This window comes from Alternaria atra (assembly GCF_907166805.1).
Source record: "Alternaria atra isolate CS162 genome assembly, contig: 21, whole genome shotgun sequence".
In the NCBI taxonomy this organism is placed as follows: Eukaryota; Fungi; Ascomycota; class Dothideomycetes; order Pleosporales; family Pleosporaceae; genus Alternaria; species Alternaria atra.
The window spans coordinates 6,169,238-6,192,983 of NW_025091319.1; the positions used below are offsets into that span (position 1 = coordinate 6,169,238).

Sequence of the window (23,746 nt, forward strand, 5' to 3'; positions counted from 1 at the left end):
CATGGCCCAACGCATCGTGTCAAAGCTCCATAGACGCACCAGGAAGACTGCCAGCGATGTTTACGCACCGCTCGATGTCAAGTCGTGTACGATTCGGCTCCTGCACCTTCAGCCTGGTGCCTGGGAGGACAATATTCGCGCAGAACTTCGGGCAACCTCCATAGAGCAGGCTCGAGGCCAGTATATCACTATTTCCTACAACTGGGGTCTTGAAGGCGTCGCTCGTCGAGTTTTAATAACATGCAACGGGAAACTTCTTTCTATTACCGAGAACCTTGCCACGGCTCTGCGCAAACTTCGACGGCCAGACCATGCGATACAGCTCTGGGCCGATGCGTTGTGTATTAACCAGAGAAATCTCTCGGAGCGCACTCAACAAGTTGGCATGATGGGTGAAATATACAGGAACAGTCTTGAGACGATCATATGGCTTGGCGAGCCAGCGCTTGGTGAAGATGTTGGCTCCCGCTTTCTACGGGGCTATGCTTCTCAAATAGCATGGAAGGGTGATTCAAGAGACAACCACCTAAGGTACGAATACATGCTCGATTTCGAGCGTTCATGCACAACAGCGCCGATGATCGCATTTGAAGGCTCCTCAGCGACACATACAGGGCCAGATATCTTCGGTGCGTTTTGTTTAATCCAGGACTTTGCCGAAGGCAACAAGCGTCCTCTGCTCAAATTACTGGATCGCTACAACGCCACGATATCTGAACGAATAGAGTACCCCAAGAGGCATGGGTTAATAGCCACAAACGCTCGTTGGCATGGGTCTAGGTCTCTTAGAGTATGGAAAGGTCTTGAGAAATTGATGAGTAGGGCTTGGGTGCATCTCTCTTGTATTGTCCTATGGCACAAACTAACGATAAAAATGGCAGTGGCAGCGCATTTGGGTCATCCAAGAAACTGTGCTCTCTAAAAACGCCACAGTACACTACGGCATGCTTTCAGCACCCTGGTCGATGTTCGCTAGTGCCGCTATTAACTATGTCCAACATCGTCACAGGTTGTGTTTGGACTTAGCTGGCACGCGACATGAGCAAGGCATCTTGGATCAGTTCAGCGATTTCGTGCTTCGAATCGAGGAGACAAGACGCTGTCACTACAGTAACTTAAACAACGCGACGTTGCTGGATCTACTGTGGAAGTTCCGACCCCTACAAGCGACTGACGAACGAGATAAGGTCTTCGCGCTTCTCGGGCTGACTACGGATTGGCAAAATCTACCAGCGTTGATTCCCGATTACAGCAATGATGCTGCGGTAACGTTTACGCAAACTACATGGAGCAACCTACAAAGAGCAGGATCACTCTCAGTTCTCGCGGGAGATCTTGAAGCTGTCCTAAATCGTAAAAGGCTTGCAGGCCTTCCTTCCTGGGTCATGGACTGGTCGCTGCCATGCCTCTCGACGGAAGTAGAAAGAGTTGGCTCATTACATATGTACAACGCAAGCGGCACCCATGAAGGCTCAGTTGGTTACCACCCAGTGAATCAGGCACTTGAGGTCGAAGCTGTCTATATCGACCGTGTTTCTACTATCGGCGAGGTTAGTCGACACACACAGATCAGCGATACATGTGCCGTGATTCGGACCTGGAAATTACTCACTAAGCGTCTTGAGCAAGCAGATATAAGGTATCCTACTGGCGAGCTTTGTGAGGATGTCTTCTGGCGAACACTCACTGGAGACCTAATACGTACGAATACTGTTCCGAATGCACGTGGGATGGAGGCTTGTTACCGTCGAGCTACAAAAGATGATTATGAAGCTTTCAGGGCGTGGAGTATGTGGGCTCGATGCATCTCGCGAGACACGTTCTCTCGTACAGCATCATTCTCACAGCGTGACCTCAACGAAGGCATATCTGGCATCCATCACGCTCTCAAGACTGCGACAGCTTCCCGCCGCTTCTTTCTTACGAGTGCTGGGTACATGGGCATCGGTCCAAAAACGACCGTCGAAGGCGATAGGGTATATGTGTTCATGGGTAGCAGAGTTCCGTTCATAGTCCGTGGAGATGGACCAGTTGCCGCATTTGAGAATGGAGACGCTTCTACTTATATCGGTGCGTCTGTGGAGAACGGATCTCAGTTAATAGGCGATTGCTTCGTTTACGGGTTGATGGATGGTGAGGCTTTCACCCAAGGGTCGGCGCGGATCGGGAAACTCAATCTAGTCTGATCATCCGGCTCGCTCCTTTTTTTCGACGTTCGCCATAGTGCAATGCTTAAAAGCATGTGTGATATATCGAGCTAAGAACATATGTACAAGGAAACGTACCAACCCCCTCCTCTAAAGATACCAGACCTCAAAACAATTATAACGAAGCATAGGCTTACGACCGTATGTATGCATGAGTTATGAATATTGCCATACGCGTGATAGCCTACCAGTTGCGCTCGGCCTTCAACTTCCTCCACCAGTCCCTCAGCATCCAAGCATCGAACTCGGTAATTTCCATCGCGCTACCAGCCATCATAATGAAGTTGGTCTGGCCCTGAGGTACCCAGTCGTAGAAGTCTGATTCAACGTTAGCACCAATCATCAAGAAAAAAGTACGTGTCATACCTAGAAGACCAAAGCCATGGCCCATCTCGTGAAGCAAGATGTGAATGTTGTCCTCGTTGATGTTGTTGAGGAAGTAGTCTGGACCAATTTCCTGTCCCCAGTTGTATCCATAACCACCCATTTGGCCCTCGAGACTCTCGTCGAGCCAGAGGCTGATATCGTAGCGGCTAGCCTCACCACCGGGGCATTGGCTCAAATCGCCATCAAGATGAATAGCGCGGTAGCACCGGGGGTCGCATTCGGGTACACCATCGCCATCAGCTGTGGTGTAGATATCGAGACCGGTAGTGTCACCTTCGATTAGGTTCTTGTTCTTGACAGCGTAGCCGACAACGTCGACATTGAGTTTGGTAAGCGGGAAGCCTTCGAATCCTACAAGTACGTCGAACCACTTCTGCATCGAGCGCTGCAGAGCTTTGACAGTTGAAGCACGCGCAGTCGCGGTGCTTTTGCCAGAGTGGTTCCAGCGAACACAATAATTGAGGCTTCCGTTGTTGGCAATGAGCTGATCGGTGATCCAGTTCTTGTCCTGGAGACCCTGCGGGTTCTCCTTCATGGTTTGCTTCCAGACTTGGTCCAGACCGGTCACCATGCTAGAAGGCGGGTTCCATGTTGTCGCTTTGGGGATAGTTGCGCGAGAAGTGAGGTCCTCAGCGCGGGCGAAGACACTGCGCTCCTCGAGAGAGCAAAAGCGTCTGTCAATGTGTTTGATGGTTGGGTGTGCCAGCACACCCAGACCGAAAGTCGAAAATGCAACAATGGAATTGAAGTTCACCATGGTGATTTTCTAAACGAGTGACGATGAAGATGATGTGGAAAGCAAAACAAAAACGAATGTAGGTGATTGATATTCTCTTTTACCAAGAAAATGTAACCCATACTTATTATACTATGAGAATCGTACATCCGCGACTCGTATCAACGCATGTACGATCGTGATCCTGAGGCGGCACAGGAGCGGTGGGTCTGATCGGACATTACAAACCGAAGTGGGATTACTCTAAATCCTCATCTCGTAATGCAAAATCCCTGCTGAAGGAGAGAATTGCTACGTCTGTTTCGTAGAAACTGTCAATAAAAGGCTGGGCGTTTCAGTAGCATGCGGCTTCCCGTACCCTGAGCGGATGATGGGGCGTGCTGAGCCTTCGGTACCTGCCGAAGAGAATTTCTCCGTGAGTTGCGCGATGCGAACGGTACAAGGGTATGTGTACATTATGTTCTAGAAACGTTGTTCGGACATGTGCTCCAACCGTGTCAGGACGTCGCGTCACAGCAGTTGCAATGCTGATTTCAGCTGGAGGACTTCGCGTGAAGGACCAAGCTCAGCCCCACTCCACTCCCCTCGTGGCTGTCCTGGCCAACAAATCTCACAGCCTGATCGCTCTGCCACATCGCTGAAGGCTGAAATGGCTGCGCCAATGGTATTGGCAGCCTTGGGCAAGATCTCAAGCCTGCAGCATGTCCGCATTAACGCACTGCCTCGCCGCTGCGCCTGAAAATTGCGCGCCCAGTGCTCGTGATCACTATTCCCCTCTATCCACGACTTCTTCATTTCTTATCATGAAAACCATATCAGCTCTCTTCCATTAGAAAGGTCCACGATGATCATTCTGCACATGTCCTTGGTGATATGTCTCGTTACATAGGCACGCCAGGCTGACGTGATTATCTCGACATACAACTCGCGTTTGCAGTATTCTACCTACCACAAGTAATCTACTATGAAGGCGCATCCGCCCAAGTCCATACTAACATACTGCAACAGAAAAGGTCAACGCACACATCGCACACATACCCAGATACCGTTCGCAAGCATGGGTGATCCTTACGCCAACGCCCCGCTCAGCCGTCACGAAGGAAGCCTGGAGTTCAGACTAGTCGAACTGCAACCCAGCGAGCTCACCGAACCTATCCGATGCAGTCTTCGCACGTACATGTTTGATTCGTACTCACCAGCATATACCGCCCTATCATACACGTGGGGTCCGAAAGTACAACCCAAGAGTATCCAGCTCAGCGGGGTTTGCTTTCCTGTTGGTGACAGCCTCTGGTCATTCTTACAGGAAATGCGGCTCCAGGGTCAATTCCGTGTCTATTGGATCAATGCTATCTGTATCAATCAAGATAGCGTGCTGGAACGAAATCATCAGGTGCAGATGATGCGCCAGATATACAGCAACGCCGAATCTGTCTCAGTGTGGCTGGGCGAAGCAGATCGAGAATTGACGAGCGACATAGCTATGGATTTCCTTGCGACACGTTCACGAATCTTCAGGGACGGCGAGGTATGGCCTAAGCAACAGAAATCTTTTCCTTGGAGTAAACATCAAGCAGAGTCTCTCTTAGACCTTTGTCGAAGGGACTATTGGTCTAGAGTTTGGATTGTGCAAGAGATTTTTCTTGCAGAACAGCTTACGATATGCTGTGGAGCCAAAAAGGTTAGCTGGCAAACATGGGAGTATTTGCATGATGACTTGCGGTGGTTTAGAATCTTCACCATGAATTTATATGGGGACAAAACTGTGGGTGGTATATACGTCTCTAGAGCACTGGAATTTCCCATTCTGAGGGGGCAATATCGTACATTTTTCGGTTTGGGCGGCCTGTCGGGGCTTCTAGCACTCTCCCATGATCACGAGGCCTCTGACATTCTCGACAAAGTGTATGGCGTATGTGGCCTTCTTGAGGATCCTACCAGATTCCCTATCGACTATGGTATCTCTCCCGAGAAACTGCTTGATCGACTACTCCGTTACACATATATACCAGGGCAAGGCAAAACCAAGATATATGATCTTGCTGGAATGATGTCAAGAGCGTTGGGTGTCACGTGGTCATCTGAGAAAACCGAGAAGCGAATCCCAAGTTTATAACCATCGATAGCGGAAGGAACACGTGAAGAGAAAACATTCCTGACTGACCCCAAGTAAAACTCGGTCGACCTCTACTTTTACTTGAATGTCTTGAACCCTTGCATTACAAATTTATAGAGAAATTATCTGCTACTTCATTTGAGACCTGTAGAAAAGGTTATTTCCTATACCTTTTCAATAGGAAGTGTGGTAATAGCTCTTGGAATAAGAAAGCTATGCTAAGAATTTCCTATGTTCTAGGGTTAGTCGAACATGTTTTGTCCGCGTGAATGCCCTTTTTTCTTCTTGATACAACCGACACTTCTTCTAAATTGTTGCACCTCGTGGAAATATATGTACTAGATTGTAACTTCCATCAAGGTGTTGCAGCTCTTCTCACACCAGGATACCTGCTCGTTCGATGCACAAGCCGGCCCTTCACCCATACCGCGACAGTATTCCGATCATCACCACTATATACCCACTTCTCCACCTTGTCCGACCAACTCTCCCAGCCAAACATATCGACCGGACCCTCCTCAAACACACCGTTTTGGCAACCGTCCTCGCTAACGGCACCGAGGCTGATCATCTGCGCATCCCACTCCTTTCCAACCTCAAATCCACCAACCTTATCTTCCATTCCCACTACCGCTGCGCCTCCTCTTGTAGCAAGATATAAAGCCTCTTCCGTCGAAAGCTTTACAGCATCGCTAGAAGTCTGGATACATAGATGTCGCGATACCCATATCGCCTGGCGTACGTTCTCCAGTATCGAAGGCGAGTTACCGCCTGAAACGTCCGTTCCAAGACCGATCGTGTGCCCCTCATCAAGCAAATCACGAATCGGCGCACACCCCGATGTAATTGCCGTATTGGACGCTGGGCAATGGGAGATCTTGCTCTTTCTTTCGAGAATGAGTTTCCTCTCTTCCCCAGAAAGATGCACCGCATGCGCCAGGATGGTCTTATCCGTCAATAACCCATGGGTCTCGTACACATCCGTATAGCTTTTGCTCTCCGGAAATAAACTCTTCACAAGCTCAATTTCGCCCTTGTTCTCCGAGATGTGCGTTTGAACATGCGCGTCCGTTTCTTTCGCCAGTCTACCCATGGCGGAAAGACAGTCTGAAGTACAGCTAGGTGCGAATCGAGGCGTGATGATGGGTTTCACGATATCCCCTTTTGGATCGATGGAGCGTATGTAGTCGATACTAGCTTTTGAATCGCGGTAACTGCTTTCTACGCTTTCATCCCTGTAGTACTCCGGGCTTAGGTCGCTGTTCATGCACACTCTGCCCACTAGCGCTCTCTGGCCTCGCTTCAAACATATATCGGCGAGGGCGTTGGTGGCGGGCACGTGGATCGTGGCAAAGTATGCGGCGGTTGTTGTGCCATGTGACAATGTCCGCGACACAAAGTTCTGGTATACGCGGTGTGCGAGAGAAAGATTCTGGAATGAAGATTCCATGGGAAACGTGTACTTCTGTAACCAATCCAGTAATGTAGTCTTCCCAAAAAGTCCGGTATTAGGATGTTGAGGTGCGTGAACGTGTGTATCTATGAAGCCAGGGAAGAAGAAACCAGTATCGTTGATCTCGACAATCTGCGCATCGTTCCAGTCGTCTCCTTTCTGTTCGATAAGACTTGATAGGCCATTTTCTTGCAGATTTCGTTCGACGAAACTAATAACTCCATCTTCGTCCACGCCGATTGCGCCATGCTCTTGGATCTCGAGTTCAGTGAGTGATTTACTGTGGACAAAGGGGCCGATGTAGATCGTTCTCGATATGGGTGATGATGCCGCCATGATGATGTTTGTATGTCTTTTCACCGTTCAAGATACTTCCTCTTCAAGTAACAGGTTTCGGCTTTCTAGGTCGTGGAAGTGAAGACGTGTTCTAGCCGCGGCAATGGATCGGAGCAGGTACCGAGACGCAGCCCCAAGTGGAGAACTTCGTGATAAGGGAGTAATCGTGACGTGTTCGGGCTTCACAAGAAGTGTGGGTGTCAGAAGTTTAGCAAGAGCAACAAGAAGACAATCAAGACACGAGCAATATAGATCGGGTGGCACAGGCAGTACTTATCTGTATCAGTTGCCAGAAGAAGGGACGGCCTGATCCGGTTAGCCGCGTCGCTAATGTCTAGCACGTGGGGAGCGGAGCGGAGCCCCCAGGGCGATCGGCGTACTCCGATGCCAATTAGCAGAAGGAACAAATGGGCGTTTCACTCCCACGATCTTGTTAGGTTAAAAGGAAAGAAGGGACACATAAGTGGTCATGAAAATGAATTTGGAGGGTTGCATCTCGCAATGCACCGCGAGCTTATCGCTACAATCGCCTGTTTCATCAAACTTTACCCCAGGCTTTCCTTTTTGGCAACGCCGGGATATCCATAACCATGCCTAAAACTCCAAAATGGCTGGCTTGAAAAGTAACGCGAGGCATATTCATGAAGCCTCCTTAAGGTTTGAGCTAAGCGACCCCATATTACAGGCTGTAATCGTGGATACCTTGTGGACCCTGGTCATTGTAGTCGGGTCGTGTCATGTAACCCTTACTTTGACCCTGATCAACTACGAAGATGACCTTTGCTGCGACCTGGGCACCTAGGAAGGCTGACTCATCAAATCCAACATCCTTGAACTCGGGGAAGTACTCCGGAGGCTTGATGAACTTGATCGATGTGGGTGTCTGGCCGTGCGATGAGTGAGTGTTGCCTGACATGCCGGGAATGCCACCGTGTGGCATCATGTGTTGTGTCTGCGCGGTTGTTGCTGCGAGTAGGAGCGGGTTGACTTGCGAGCCGCCATGTGGGCCGAGCTGAGGCTGAGGTGTGTTCGCCCCGGTTCCCATAGGCGTTGAGATGTTGGACGGGATCTCAGATGTGAAGATGGTGGCGGAAGAGGGCGAGACCAGATACTTGGCCTGGATCGTCTGGAGGAGAGACTCTTTGAAACCTGCGTAGGTGTTAGTATCCGCATTGTAACAGTTGGAACAAGATCAGGACTTACCTCGCAGCTTTGACCCGTTACCACAGACGATAAGCTGTTCCCATAGATCACTTCTCTTGCCAACCTCGTCAATAGACGATATAGCCCTGTGCACGGCGTCTGCAATCTTCTCCAATGTACCATCGCCATCCGCCATGAATCGCTCGGTGCCCACCTCGATTTCACGTCTTATCGATCCTGTTCGTTTACCGGTGGCGCCAGATTCGCTAGTACCATTTGCTTCAGTTGCAGAAGTAGGCTCGCCATTCTCTCCATTCTCGTGTCCCTTTCTATTGGGGCCTTCATCTAGAGCGCCCTTCGCATCTGCCATCTCCTGGGTGTTGAGGTTCATGTTCTTCAAGGTATCTAGGAGCGCGTGGTCCTCGTACAGGAATGTGGCTTTCTCGAGTCGGGAATTGGGTAACCTGACCGGCTTGTTGGCTGTGGGAGCCGGACCACCCTTCTTCTTCGCGTTGGCTTTTTCCTGCTTCTCTTTCTCCTTCTTGGCGAGGTATTCAGACATCTTGCCGCCAGCAACGATGCTTGCAACATCCAGAACACCTTCACTCTCTTCGAGACTCGTGTCTTCGCCAACTTCTGTATCCAGACCAGGGCCCCGTGGCACGTTTCCGATGGAGGCTGCTGCCGCTGCGCCAGGTCCGGTAGCGCCGGTCGATGCAACTGCCGCAGGGTTTGTAGGGGCGTCTTTCGAGGAGGCATCGCCAGGCCCTGGCAGCGGAGTGCCGGGTGGTAGGAGCTCACATATCGGTGATCTCTTGAGTTGTTCACACATGTCGCGGTTGAGGCCCTTGGACTTTAGCTTAGACAACAGCCCTTGGGTAAAGGCTTCGCCTCCACATCCCTCCAATGAGATAACCCTGCCTTGTGTGTGTGGAATGAATTCACTGACAGCGGTGATGTCTGCCTTGTCTTTGCCCACGTCTATCACCGTCGCTGTATGTACGCCATATGCCCATGTTGTCGCTAGTGCCGCGTCCATGAGTCCGAAGGCTGGCACCTTGAACTTCTCGAAGAAGAACTGGGTGAGCTTCTCGTGCTCTCGTGGGGTCCATGCCGGTTGCGTGATGAGTAGAATCGGGGTGTGGAAAGGCGGGTTCAGAGAGTTGTAGGTGTGAGTGATGAGGGCAAAGAAGCATGGCCAGTCAACGATCCTGCCTTGTTGAATCGGCCATATTGCGCCTTCTTCTGATACGCGGTCTTCTTCCCATACTGCTTCATCGTCGCCTTCGGTGGGCTTCTTCTCTTCTTGCGACTCGTCTTTGGATTCGCCATTCGTCGCGGCGGGCTGATCCTGCTTTCTTCGGATTTTATAGGGCTCGAATTCACCTTCCTTTTCGGCAGGGAACATGCGCGATCTCACGCGAAGACGCGCAGGAGTGAAAGACTCGGGCAGGCCCAGCTGCGCGATGGTGGTCTCCGAACCAGGCGCAATGATCTGATAGGGTTAGCGCATTGACACAACGTGTGAATAGCATGCCAGGCTCACAATTATCTGGTCATCTTTGAAAGGCGGCATCGTGGCGCACTTGATGAGGTATATTGACAAGCTCCGGCGCGCGAGTGAGAGCTTCAGGCGCGGTGGAGTTTCGCGACTTCCGCGCTAATCGATGCACGGGCGCACGTTCACAAGCTGGGAAGCTGGCGCCCCCACATGCAAGTGTGCCCCAGTGCATACCCGCGGATTTCAACATGCCCACAGCACGGCACATCATGGGATTCCTGTCTTTACCGCACTAGATTAGCATCTCTAGAAATTTCTGGAAACACTTGCTCGTGACGGTCCGAATTCGGTACTGATCTCTCTTCGCCCACCATGGCCTCCATGGCAGTCCCAGGAACTGCCACGTCTCGGTCACTCGCACATGTCTCCAAAGCAGCTGTATATAACTCAGCAGAGGCGATATCCAATTCCGTACTCGGCATGAAACCCGCCGATACTACGCCGTCGACCAGCTTTGGTCTCTTAGGGCGTGTCATTCTGTCCATTTTCAGTGTACTGCCTACCGTGTTGTATTGGGTTACATATACCCTGCCGACATGGCTATTTACGCTCTTTTCCATGAGCTTGACCTTCACGATGAACTTTACAACTTTGTACGTTGCCCATTCTCTACATGTTTCATAGCTAAACATTGGTAGGATGCTCGTTGTCGTCTTCATTGTATCTACCGTCAGCTACTTCGTGAGGTACCGATACATGACTATGTACGCACGACTACCGCCTGAGCCGCAGCGTGAGGAACCACAGGTCGAGGTCTTTCCGGACAGCGCCGAAAGCGATTCCAAGAGAGGCTTGTCCAACTACCTCGATGAATTCTTGAGCGCCATCAAAGTGTTCGGTTACTTGGAGCGTCCAGTGTTCCACGAACTGACACGCACTATGCAGACTCGTCGTTTGGTTGCTGGCGAGACCATTCTCTTGGAAGAAGAGAAAGGCTTTTGTCTGGTAGTAGATGGCTTAGTCCAGATCTTTGTCAAGTCAAATCGGACTGACTCGGACTCTGATGAGGATGACATGGGCGAGGGATCGTCCGGCGACCGCAACCGGCAGGGTTACCAACTTCTTACTGAAGTGAAAAATGGAGCACCAATGTCTTCCTTGTTCTCCATTCTCTCGCTATTTACAGAAGATGTCAAGCTGCGTCATGACGAAGATGAAGACCCGAGACCAAGTGTGCCGGGAACACCTCAACGAGAAGCAAGACCATCGATGTCACGGAACAGTAGCTTTACTTTCGACGATTCGAGACCGCACACTCCACGCGAAGTTCCCGAGGCCAAACTGCGGCATCGGAGGACATCAACTTTGAATAGTCCAACAGCAGACGGTCGACTTCAAAGCGTACCGCCCCTGTCGTTGGACCTAGACGGATTTGGTGATGAGCATCTCAAACACAGCAAAACTCGGGCATCGCCTTCGCGCTCTGCGAAGCCCAAGTCTGCCCATCCAGATATTGTCGCACGCGCAACTGTAGATACAACTATTGCTATCATTCCGGCTACTGCATTCCGTCGACTGACGCGCATATACCCTAAAGCGACGGCGCACATTGTTCAAGTCATCCTTACGCGCCTCCAGAGAGTCACTCTCGCGACCAGCCATGCTTATCTTAGTCTGACGAACGAGGTGCTCCGTACGGAAAAGCTCATGAACAAGTATACTACATACGATCTTCCAGGCTTCCTACGTGATGCTCCTCTTGAGAGACTTAAGGAGAAATTTGCGAAGGAAACGGAGCGCATCGGCTCAGACGAGGGCATGAAAGGGATTGCATTACATAACCCTGGAGCTGGTCGCAGACGGAGATCTAGTGTCTCATTGAGAAGAGGAACAGCTGCACAAGCCCGTCTCGCTGCGGCGCGCGGAGCCAACACTAATACAAGTAAAGAAATGCTACCCAAAATCACTTCACCGGACCAGGGACCACGTAACGACCGAATCAGCGCAGGCGATCTGTTGACCAACTCGCAGATGGCGCGAGGATCCGGTCGCAGCGGTCGTAACAGTTTCTCTCAACCATACCAACATCAACAGGACCGCCGAGACATTCGCACACCATTGGACGCCAGCAATTTCAATCCTTTTGCATCTCCTTCGCTACGCCCTAAAACATTGCATCGGCAAGAGTCTATCGATGAAGCTACAGTATTTAGGGAGTCCATACTGGGGTGCATGTTCAAGGCTATCGGACTTACTAACCCGGAGAATCCCATGCCCAAACCAACTGCCTCGGTGGAACAGTCACCTCAGCTTGTCTCCTTTGACGCGAAGAGGCAAAAGGCTGTGTTCACGAACGCATTTGGCTTCATCGACCCTTACGCTGGGGGCTCACGGGATGGAGACACCGAGTCTGTAGCATCAGCGTCAGGAATGTCGAGCATGAGCGCTGCAGGTTCACACAACATCTTGGAAGAGGTCGTCAACGACGTGGAAATCGTCTTCTTCCCCAAAGACTCCGTACTTGTGGAGCAGGGAGAAAGGAACCCTGGTTTATACTACGTGATCGATGGGTTCCTGGACGTGAGCGTACCCGTGGAAGATGATGGACCCGAGACCAACGTGCTAGGGACACTTCCGAATGGGCCTGGCTACACTGAAGAAGACCTCTTTGGTACATCATCACGCCCACCGGGATCAAGTACTCCTCCGCGAACTGCTGCTGATGGTAACAAGAAGAAGCGCACAAGGCGCAGTCTGTTCATGACCAAGCCTGGTGGACTAGCTGGCTATCTTGGAGCGGTATCATCAAATCGATCTTTCGTCGACGTTACAGCCAAGACGGACGTATACGTAGGTTTCCTACCCCGCTCAGCAATTGAGAGGATCGTTGAACGGTACCCTGTTGTACTACTCACCATAGCAAAACGCCTTACTACACTCCTACCACGTCTGATTCAACATATCGACTTCGCTTTGGAATGGATCCAAGTAAACGCCGGACAAGTGATCTACAATCAGGGTGACGAGAGTGATGCTATTTACATCGTCTTAAACGGAAGATTGCGAGCCATCCGCGATGCTGAAAACAGCACCGTGAAGGTTATCGGCGAATACGGTCAAGGTGATAGCGTCGGTGAACTTGAAGTGCTTACGGAATCCTCTCGGCCAGGATCACTACACGCCATCCGAGACACAGAACTTGCAAAATTTCCGAAGACGCTCTTCAACAGTCTTGCACTGGAACATCCTGGCATCACCATCAAGATTTCGAAGATTATCGCGTCCCGTATGCGAGCCTTGGTTGATGACCCGCTGCATGAACAAAGCAAAGAGCGTGGCACAAAAGCCACTCGGGCAAACGTGTCTTCGACGGTCAACCTCCGCACTGTCGCTGTTCTTCCGGTGACTGCTGGTATTCCAGTAGTGGACTTTGGAAGCCGCCTAGTAAACGCGCTCACGCAAATTGGTATGCCACAAGGCGTAGTCTCTCTCAACCAAGCTGCCATTCTCAACCATCTCGGACGGCATGCCTTCAGCCGCATGGGCAAACTCAAGCTTTCGCAATACCTTGCCGATCTTGAAGAAAGATATGGCATGGTCATCTATGTTGCTGACACGCCAGTTAAATCGCCTTGGACTCAGACATGTATTAACCAGGCTGATTGCATTCTCCTTGTGGGTCTAGCTGAGTCGTCACCAAACATCGGAGAGTACGAGCGGTTCCTCTTGACAACGAAAACGACTGCACGCAAAGAGCTGGTGCTTCTGCATTCAGAAAGATACTGTCCTTCAGGATTGACACGAAAGTGGTTACGCAACCGCCCCTGGATCAACGGCAGTCATCATCACATCCAGATGTCATTCCGCGCGACCTCGGAACCAGTTCATCATGCTGGAAGGCGCTTTGGAAACGCGCTCAAGCAACGCGTGCAGGTTATCCAGGCTGAAATCCAGAAGTACACTTCAAGGAAAGTTCGACAGACGCCGCTGTACTCGGCAGACACACCATTCAAGGGCGACTTCCATCGCCTCGCACGACGCCTGTGCGGCCGCTCAGTCGGGCTCGTATTAGGAGGTGGCGGTGCTCGTGGTATATCGCAAATCGGCATCATTCGCGCGCTTGAAGAAGCTGGTATTCCAATCGACATCGTGGGCGGTACATCTATCGGCAGTTTTATAGGTGCACTCTACGCTTGGGATGCAGATGTCGTCCCCATGTATGGCCGAGCGAAGAAATTTGCAGGCCGCATGGGTAGTATGTGGAGATTTGCACTCGATCTCACCTACCCTTCGTAAGTTTCCCACGTTGTTATCAAGTTCAACGCTAATTGAATAGTGCTTCATACACTACCGGCCACGAATTCAATCGCGGTATCTTCAAAACGTTTGGTAACTCCCAAATAGAGGACTTTTGGCTCGAATTTTACTGCAATACCACAAACATCAGTAAATCGCGTTCGGAAATACACACAAGCGGATACGTCTGGCGCTACGTCCGCGCATCAATGTCGCTTGCCGGGTTGCTTCCCCCGCTGTGTGACAACGGTAGTATGCTTTTGGATGGTGGCTATATCGACAACTTGACCGTCACGCACATGAAGAGTCTCGGCGCAGATGTTATCTTCGCTGTTGACGTCGGCAGTCTGGATGACAACGCACCGCAATCTTTCGGCGACTCATTAAGTGGCTTCTGGGCGACATTCAATCGCTGGAATCCATTCTCTAGCTTTCCCAACCCTCCGACCTTATCGGAGATCCAGTCGCGCCTCGCGTACGTGTCTAGTATCGATGCGCTGGAACGTGCGAAGAACACGCCGGGATGCAGGTACATGCGCCCGCCAATCGATCCGTACGGCACGCTTGACTTTGCGAAATTTGAGGAGATCTACGAAGTAGGATACAAATACGGTAAGTGAGGATGCAACCTTGGATGTTGCATGTGAAAATATTTGCTAACGTGGTGCACAGGCAAAGAATATCTAGCGCAGCTTCGCGAACAAGGCGTGCTTCCCGTCACCGAAGAGACGGAGAAAGAAAAGAATCTCCGACGGACAATGGCACCGCGACGGGCAAGCATCTAGTCCAGTTGGACCGTGCCCAGAACACGCGGAGGAGACTGTGGTGCGGGTTATGTGGATATCAAGTAACAGAATGCAGCGGTGGTCGGTGTAGTTTTGCCCAATGAGTGCTAGGAATGCGTGTGGATGCAAGGACGGTCGGCTTGGGGTTTAGTGGCTCGCGTCCGTTAGCTCGGCAAGGGTCAGCTTATCACCAATGGCGCGGATAATGACGGGTTAGAAGGTGTAGATAGCAATGAGTGAGAGCTGTCATGGCTGTGAATCGAGGGTCTTGATGTTTCGTGAGCCCAATTTTTCTTTGACTTGTAAATCCTCACTTCTACATTCCCCTGGGTAGTGAGTGTCGCGAACGCGTCTCTTCCCCGCCAACGTCGCCATCACCAGTGGCGAGCTTCCCGAACTTTTGAACTATCGGGCCAATTGCTCGCACAGGATCCGCCCAACAGAAAACAAATCCTTCTGTTCAAAATTAATTGTTTTCTGGGGAGACTCCCCATAGCATCACTGCAACCACACAGCCAAAATGCGTACGGCATGTCTTAGGGCTGCTAGCACTGCTAGCAGGCTCACACGATCGACATGTGTAGCCCAGCTATCGCGTCCGCAGCTCGCAGGTAGCTCTTCGCGCGCGATTGCATACCAAACCCTGCGAACTTTCCAAAAGCGCGGGTTCCAGCAGAACGCTACAAATGCGCAACAGGCGGCCGCAGCCGTCGAAGCCGCAGAAGATGTATTCGACACCCCGCCCCAGCAGACCGACTCGGCCAAACCCTTCGATGCGCTTGACACTTTTCCCCGCCGTCACATTGGACCGTCTGCCGAATCAGCGGAGGCTATGCTCAAGGCACTGGACCCGCCTGTGAGCAGCCTAGACGAGTTTGTACGCCAGGTTATACCTGCAGATATCCTGTCTGCACGAGAGTTGAAGATTGGGAAACTGTCACAGAATCATGCAGAGACATGGCAGAGCAATGGTGTGCCGGAATCGGCCTTCCTCAACAACGCGAAGAGAATCATGGACCAGAACAGGCCGGGCAAGAGTCTGATCGGACAGGGTTACTATGGCACCAAGGTGCCGGAGGTCATCAAGAGGAATGTCCTCGAGAACCCCGCATGGTACACTAGCTATACCCCATACCAGCCAGAGATCAGCCAGGGACGTTTGGAGTCACTGCTGAACTTCCAGACTATGGTGTCGGACCTCACTGGTCTGAGCATTGCGAATGCGTCGGTGCTGGATGAGCCTACTGCGGCGGCCGAGGCTATGACCATGTCCATGGGCATGATGCCATTATCCAAGCAAAAGAGCAAGAACAAGACTTTCCTTGTGTCAGAGAGGTGTCACCCGCAGACTCTCGCTGTTCTGTACTCTCGCGCCGAGGGCTTTGGAATCAAGATCGAGGTCGCCGACGTGCTCAAGGACAACAGCAAGAGGGTGGAGGAACTAGGCCAAGATCTCGTCGGTGTGCTCGCTCAGTACCCAGACACTGATGGAGGTGTCAGCGACTTCCGCGGACTGGCTGAGAAGGTGCACAAGACTGGTGCTCTCTTCAGCGTTGCGACCGACCTCCTTGCCCTTACGCTGCTCACTCCACCAGGAGAGTTCGGTGCCGACATCGCTTTTGGAAACGCACAACGATTTGGTGTGCCTTTGGGCTTCGGTGGACCACACGCGGCCTTCTTTGCTTGCGACGAGAAGTACAAGCGAAAGATTCCTGGTCGCCTGATCGGTCTGTCAAAGGACAGGCTCGGTAACCCTGCAGCACGACTTGCGCTGCAGACTCGTGAGCAACACATTCGCCGTGAGAAGGCTACCAGCAACATTTGTACAGCACAGGCTCTACTGGCAAACATGAGCGCCATGTATGCTGTATATCACGGACCGAATGGCTTGAAAGCGATCGCCAAGCAGGTAGTTGCAAAGGCTCGCATGGTCCAACGAGCACTTATCGACAACGGCTTCAGAACTGGCCAGCGTGGAAAGTTGGACAACTCGCCTGTTCTATTCGACACGATAGTGGTTGAGACAGGTAACAAGACCGACCAAATCATCGCCGAGCTTGAGAAGAAGCAAGTACTCGTGCGAAGCATTGACGGCCAGCATATTGGCATCTCTGTCGACGAAACCACGAGCACACAAATTGTCGTCGATTTATTGAGCGTATTCAAGAAGCAGGGAAACGGCGCTGAGGCTTCCTTCGCCGAATCTGTCGATATTGAGCTCCCTGCACCGTTCAAGAGGACTAGCGAGTTCATGACCCACCCTGTCTTCAATTCGCACCACTCCGAGACGGAGCTTCTGCGATACATCAACCACTTGTCTTCGAAGGATCTGTCTCTTGTTCACTCGATGATTCCTCTGGGTTCTTGCACGATGAAGCTTAACTCTACCGCTGAGATGGCACCTGTATCGTTCGATACCGTATCCAACCTACATCCCTTCCTGCCTCTAGAGCGAGCTAAGGGATATACCGAGATGATTAAGCAGCTCGAAGACGACTTGGCTGACATCACCGGCTTCCACTCTGTTTCGCTACAACCCAACTCTGGTGCCCAGGGCGAGTTCACTGGTCTCCGTGTCATTCGCAAGTACCTTGAGCAGCAGCCGGGCAAAAAGCGCGATATCTGCTTGATTCCTGTTTCGGCTCATGGTACCAACCCTGCTAGTGCTGCCATGTGCGGTATGCGCGTTGTACCCATCAAGTGTGACCAAGCGACCGGTAACCTGGACATGGCAGACTTGAAGGCCAAGTGCGAGAAGCACAGCGATGAGCTCGGTGCTTTCATGGTCACCTACCCCAGCACTTTTGGTGTCTTCGAGCCAAGCGTCAAGGCTGCTTGCGACCTGATCCATCAGCACGGCGGACAAGTCTATATGGATGGTGCTAACATGAACGCGCAGATCGGTCTCTGCTCACCAGGCGAGATCGGTGCCGATGTCTGCCATCTTAACCTCCACAAGACCTTCTGCATTCCGCACGGTGGTGGTGGACCCGGTGTAGGACCCATTGGTGTCAAGGAGCACCTCTCCCCCTTCCTTCCCGGCCATCTCCGTGGCGAGACCGGTGGAGCTCAAGCCATCCACCCTGTCAGCGGTGCACCCTGGGGAAGCGCAAGCATCCTACCCATCAGCTGGGCTTACATTAAGATGATGGGCGCCATCGGGCTCACCCAAGCCACCAAGATCACCCTCCTCAATGCCAACTACATCCTCTCCCGCCTCAAGCCTCATTACCCCATTCTCTACACCAACGACGAAGGTCGCTGCGCCCACGAATTCATCCTTGACGTCCGCGGCTTCAAAGACAGCGCTGGCATCGAAGCCATCGACATCGCCAAGCGTCTCCAAGATTATGGATTCCACGCCCCGACCATGAGCTGGCCTGTCGCCAACACACTCATGATTGAGCCTACTGAGTCGGAGAGCAAAGCAGAGCTAGATCGTTTCTGCGACGCATTGATCAGCATTAGGAAGGAGATCAAGGAGGTTGAGGAAGGACAACAGTCCAAGGAGGGCAATGTGCTTAAGATGAGCCCGCATACACAGCAAGATCTTATTACTGGAGAGTGGGACAGGAGCTATAGTCGCGAGAAGGCGGCGTATCCTCTGAGCTATTTGAGGGCGAAGAAGTTCTGGCCCAGTGTCGCGAGGTTGGATGATGGTAAGTCGGATATCCTTTTTCTGGCTCGAGTGCTTTAGCTAACGATGTCACAGCGTACGGTGATACAAACCTCTTCTGCACATGCGCGCCGGTTGAGGGCGAGGACAGCGACATCACCGGTGCTGCGGCGCCTAACCCGACCTAAATGCCTACATCAATACGGCAAACAACGGCGGGATTACTTCTCTTCTGAATTTGTTCTTTTGCATCATGGTGCGGGGCTCTTTTAGGGGCTTTTTTTCAACAAGCACCCAGCGAGGGTGTTCCGGCGTCCACATTACATCACCATGGCTTCAACACTTGCTGGTCGATGAATATTTGTTTTTCAAGATGGTGGGTTTTTCACGATGCATACCTGGCGTTTTTCCTCTGTAAGGATAGATGAATGATACTTTATGATAGGGATGGGAAAGAGATGAAACTTGCATGATACATTCGGTGGCATTCTCGAGTTTGCTGTGATGTATGCTATATGGTGGAGTTCGCGGACCCTTTGTTTCTTTTCGGCTTTTGCTGAGACTCACCCATCCATCAAGCCTTTACAATAGTTCGGGGCGAACGTGTTAAACATGATCAGTCTATAAGCCTAAAAGATCAATAAGTACATATAAATTAACATAGGAACTCTAATAGTAGGGAGACTATCCCTTCGTGGTGGTGTGCAACACCAAATCATCACCCAGAGTCATCGTCTCGACTCAAAAAAACTACCTCTCTCAGATTGGGCACATACCCCCTCTCAAGTCCTCAACAGTATCGAGTTTGCTCTTCACCGGTCCAAGACTATCGTAGTCTTCCTTCTTCATGTGTCGCCTCGAGCTTGCCGCCTTCTTAAACCCACCCCGTCCAACGCCCGCACCGGCGAGAGCGCTAAAGACGGTCATGAAGGCGTTTTCTGGGTCTTGGACTACGCCGTACACTGTGAGTGCGGCATCTCCAACTGTGCCGATAAGCCTGGCAATCGATCGTATAGCAGTTAGCCCAGCGGCGGCTTCGCCAACGAACGGAATGAAGAATAGCAGACCCATGATGAAATTCAAGATGAACTCTTCGCGCTCCGCCTTCTTGATCTCATCAGCCTTCTTTACAATCTTCTCCATGGCTGCGACGGCTTCTTCGGTAGAATAGGCTGGTAGCGAGGTGGAGTCGACCATGTCGGATTCGGCTATTTGGTCGTCCCAGATACCTGCAAGCGACATATCTTGGAAGCGGTACAGCATGTCCTGTGCCTTGGGTAACGAATCACCGATGATGTCCTTGGGGTTGTAGATCTTGACCTTGTCCCCGTCCATGAGAGGGTAATTTTTGAAGTAGTTGTTGTTCCACTGTATGCAGTTCTGTACGTTCTCGCCGGCGTACTGGCAGCCGTTGTTGATGCGCATCAGGCGCTTGCCCATCTTGATCCACTCTTTGTCGATGCCCCAGGTCTCGGAGAGGTCGTTGTAAAAGCCATTCTCATCCTTGAAGGTGAAAGTCGCATTCGGGATATAGTCGCCGTCGAGCGTGCCTTTCTCAAACTCCATCCTCGGACACTTGTCCATGGGATACTCGCCCTTGCCGCCTTTGCAATTGGATCCCTTGATACAATTCTCTATGCAGGTAGCATACCGGCAGTCCTTACAGCACGTGCCCTGGGTCTTGTAATCCGTGCAAGTAAAGTATTTGTCAACCTTGTCGCTTGCCATGAAGTTGTTGATCTGGTCGGGAATCTGGTCCTTCACATAACCAGCGTAGGTCTTGAACTTGTCGTCGTAACCCTTATCGACCAGATCCTTGTACTTTTTGAGTGCTCCATCGAGGACGGATATCTGGACGTCTGTGATGTACTGCTCCATGCAGTGGCTGGGGATCGATCCTTTACGATCCTTCAACTGGTCCAGTGAGTTGAACTGCCCCTCGCAGTCAGCCCAGTAGCTCTCGTCAATTGGCATTTCGTAATCCTCCGGCTCGTCCGTTCTACCACAGATTAGCGATGTTCAAAGTGATGCTTGTAAGATAACTTACCCGTGCCAATCTTGTAGATCCACTGCCCAATCCGTAGTTCCAGCGAAGTTGTATGAATCATAGAACTTCGATCGGGACGCCTTCATATCGTCGTCCATCCAGGCAACCCACTCTGTGTTATTGAAGACCATGATGTTCGAACCTTCCTTTGTGTACTTCTTGTTGACATTACCCGTATCAATGATCTCCTGGATCTCAGCATTGGAGATGTAACCGGCAGTGTCCGTGCATCGGCCTTTGTAGGCATCGGAAACTCGAGGCGACCCGGTGAACTTACAGCTCTCGCTGTCACACCCAGCTTGTGCCATCTTGAAGGAGCGACCGTAACTGGAAACGCCAACAACCTGCATATATGTCAGCACGACTGTCTGCATATTAACTGTCACAATACTACTCACCACTTTACCAGAGTCCGCTCCAGCTTTAGTAATCATGGACAGGGCATCCTTAGTCTCAGTCTCGTTGATATGAGATCTCAGGCAATTTCCAGTATCGCATCCGGGTGAAGTCCACTTGTTACCGTAGTCCCATTGGCCGTGCAGATCGTACGTCATGTATACGATATAGTCGAGGGCCTTCGCCATGTCCTTGATAGGGAAGGACTTGAGGTACCAGTATGATGCGGGTGCAGCAAACGAAACCGACTTGGAAGATCCAATGGCTGATTTGAGGCTAGAAAGAAGTCGGTAATAGTTGACGCCGTTGACAGGGTCGTCAGTCGGGATATCGGGAATGTCAGGAGCCTAGAATTCGTCATGTCAGTACATGGACAATGATGATTGATCAGATACTTACTCCAGGATACTCCCAGTCAAGATCGACGCCATCGAGCCCATGCTCGTTGACGAAGCTAATAATATTGTTCTTGAACGTCTCACGGTTGGCTGGCAGAACAGCCTCACGTAAGATCTGGAAGGTTCCAGGCTCAGTGCTAAAGGCCCAACCACCGAAGGAGATTATCTTCTTGACGTTCTTGAGCTTTTTAAAGTCTTCAAATTCGTTCATAGTCGTCTCGTCGGTGATTTCAGGCTTGTATGTCCCGCGAGTAACGTTTGCGAAAGCAAAGTGAACATGTGTATATCCCTCGGCAATGGATGTCACTGGCATGTTCAAGCACGGCCGATTGAAATTCCAGCTCTCATAGTATGCGATCTTGATCTTGTTCGCCGGTGCGGTGCCTTTGATGATGTCTCTACCACAATTGCTGATGCCTGATGCATGTTAGTACGTTTTTCAAAAGTAAAGATAATGGCGAGATACATACATCCGTTCTTGCCAGGGGCAGAAGTTCCCGGCGCACCAGTCTCGGACTTGCTCACAACGCAAAAATCGTCAGTCATACCACACTGACCCCAGATGTTACAGCAAACATTCAACGGACAAGGGTTCAGCATGCTGATGTTCGTAGATGCGGATGGTTGCACAGTTCCATTCTTCGTGGGCCCGCAAACGGCGTTCTGTCACGTTGTGCGTTAGCAGAGGTAGCAGGCTTGGAAGCGTAGATGAGGGAAGCCATACCGGAACAGTCGCAGGCATAGGTGGTGTTCCCTTGCTGACACACATCAAGAAATTCTCATAGAATACCTCGGGTTTGCAGCCATTCCAACCCCAAGTATTCTTGTTGAACTCCATGAGGTCGTCTACAGTAAGATCGCGAGCGATAGCGACCTTCGAACAGCTATCGTCCTTCTTCGTGTAGTAAGTTGCGCAATTTCCATTTGCATCGGGCTTGGGTTTCAGGTCGGGATACTTCCCGGCAGTACAGCAGACCTTCTGCCCTGGCATAAGGTTTGAGCAGAGATTTGTCTTGGTATTAGCTTTCATGAAATCGTTCGCGCTAATGCCACATTTGGCAGCAAGACTACTACAATCATCTTTCTCCACAACGTCCCTCGTCTTGCAGGTGCCGTCCGAATTACCAGAAGGGAGCGTGTTTGGCAATGTTCCACTGCTGCAACAGACGACTTCGTCCTTGACAAGCGTGTTGCAAAGGTTGGCGCGGTTGTACTTCTCCAAGTTAGTTTGGCTAATGCCACATCGATCGGCGACAGCGTAGCAACCGTCACCGCTCTTGACGGTCGTAGTTTTGCAGTCTGCTCTGATATCAAGACGGCCTCTTTTGTCCACATAAGCGGGCGAAGTGTTTCGAGAATGAACGGTTGAGTTGGTGCCGTTGCTCGGGACGTGATTGATAGGGACAGGAATGCGAATAGTGACTTGCATCCAATCTTCGCCTGCATTGGCTTGGGAGACGCAGTCGCCGCTCAACCATGTCTTGACAGCTTTCTGGACGAACGGTAGATTTTTCGCACTCGTCGCCACGATGCCCACGCCATAGTCCGCGCCACGCCCTTTAGCTCCACACAGCTGAACAACAGTCGTTTTGGAGATTCCTTGTTCCTGAACATAAGACAAGAACTTGTTCAGCACCTCAGCTGTCAACCCATGTTGATTGACCTCGGCTCCAGCATAAACACCAATGGCTGATGACTGGGAGTACGCGAACTCCATGACGCTGTGGTTGCATGATGGCGTCTGTAATGCAAGATGGTTCATGACCTGACGTCCAGCCGAAACTAGGTGGTTTGTTGAGTAGACATCGTTACCTGATGCTGGCTGATGCATATATATCGACACTTCTTCTAACACGCGGTTGGCTGTTGTGCAGAGCGAAGCCTTCTCTCCGTCGGGTTCGAAAGCAGATCTAGCCACCGACACATAATCCGCGGTACATGCGCGAGTTATGATCTTGCCCTCCAGATTAGCCTCGGCGTTCTGAACAACCATGTCAATGAGCATTGTCTCATTACAGGCGGCTAGCCGTTCGGCATCCGAGTACAAGAACCATTCGGCTCTCGAAGTAATGTCTTTCGTCTCGCTGCAGAGTACAGGGCAACGTCTAAGAACTGCGTCATCCACACTTTGGGCCGCTGCTAGCCACTTGTCGAGGTCGTCGCTCTCATCCACTCGTTGGATTACCTCCACCTTGTGAGAAGTGGCCCTAGCGTGTGCTGTCAGTGCAAAATCCTTGAATCGACCAGATATCGTGAATTCTGTCTTGTGAAATTGAATATACATCAATATGCGGCATGTTTTGGACAGTGAATTGCCCACGATAAACAC

The 23,746-nt window shown here is 51.2% G+C and overlaps 7 protein-coding genes across 7 annotated transcripts; 3 read left to right on the forward strand and 4 right to left on the reverse strand.

Annotated features, from left to right (window-relative positions):
- Position 1: 1 nt before the first annotated feature.
- Positions 2–2,186, forward strand: ALTATR162_LOCUS2496 (uncharacterized protein; the record flags this gene model as incomplete). Its single annotated transcript, XM_043310102.1, has 2 exons — positions 2–829; positions 882–2,186. The coding sequence occupies 2 exons, from the start codon at positions 2–4 to the stop codon at positions 2,184–2,186; spliced, it is 2,133 nt and encodes a 710-aa protein (XP_043166037.1).
- A 205-nt stretch (positions 2,187–2,391) lies between these two features.
- On the reverse strand, positions 2,392–3,351 carry ALTATR162_LOCUS2497 (uncharacterized protein; the record flags this gene model as incomplete). The annotated part of the gene is made up of 2 exons (XM_043310103.1): positions 2,392–2,525; positions 2,574–3,351. The coding sequence occupies 2 exons, from the start codon at positions 3,349–3,351 to the stop codon at positions 2,392–2,394; spliced, it is 912 nt and encodes a 303-aa protein (XP_043166038.1).
- A 2,450-nt stretch (positions 3,352–5,801) lies between these two features.
- ALTATR162_LOCUS2498 (uncharacterized protein) lies at positions 5,802–7,235 on the reverse strand (the record flags this gene model as incomplete). The annotated part of the gene is made up of 1 exon (XM_043310104.1): positions 5,802–7,235. The coding sequence occupies one exon, from the start codon at positions 7,233–7,235 to the stop codon at positions 5,802–5,804; it is 1,434 nt and encodes a 477-aa protein (XP_043166039.1).
- A 679-nt stretch (positions 7,236–7,914) lies between these two features.
- ALTATR162_LOCUS2499 (uncharacterized protein) lies at positions 7,915–9,954 on the reverse strand (the record flags this gene model as incomplete). The annotated part of the gene is made up of 3 exons (XM_043310105.1): positions 7,915–8,384; positions 8,439–9,873; positions 9,925–9,954. The coding sequence occupies 3 exons, from the start codon at positions 9,952–9,954 to the stop codon at positions 7,915–7,917; spliced, it is 1,935 nt and encodes a 644-aa protein (XP_043166040.1).
- Positions 9,955–10,251: 297 nt separating this feature from the next.
- On the forward strand, positions 10,252–14,960 carry ALTATR162_LOCUS2500 (uncharacterized protein; the record flags this gene model as incomplete). Its single annotated transcript, XM_043310106.1, has 4 exons — positions 10,252–10,532; positions 10,578–14,171; positions 14,216–14,787; positions 14,848–14,960. The coding sequence occupies 4 exons, from the start codon at positions 10,252–10,254 to the stop codon at positions 14,958–14,960; spliced, it is 4,560 nt and encodes a 1,519-aa protein (XP_043166041.1).
- A 520-nt stretch (positions 14,961–15,480) lies between these two features.
- ALTATR162_LOCUS2501 (uncharacterized protein) lies at positions 15,481–18,764 on the forward strand (the record flags this gene model as incomplete). Its single annotated transcript, XM_043310107.1, has 2 exons — positions 15,481–18,619; positions 18,673–18,764. 2 exons carry the CDS (start codon positions 15,481–15,483, stop codon positions 18,762–18,764), a joined length of 3,231 nt encoding a protein of 1,076 aa, XP_043166042.1.
- Positions 18,765–19,335: 571 nt separating this feature from the next.
- ALTATR162_LOCUS2502 (uncharacterized protein) lies at positions 19,336–23,422 on the reverse strand (the record flags this gene model as incomplete). Its single annotated transcript, XM_043310108.1, has 6 exons — positions 19,336–20,575; positions 20,624–20,967; positions 21,022–21,366; positions 21,419–21,834; positions 21,888–22,080; positions 22,142–23,422. The coding sequence occupies 6 exons, from the start codon at positions 23,420–23,422 to the stop codon at positions 19,336–19,338; spliced, it is 3,819 nt and encodes a 1,272-aa protein (XP_043166043.1).
- Positions 23,423–23,746: the final 324 nt, after the last annotated feature.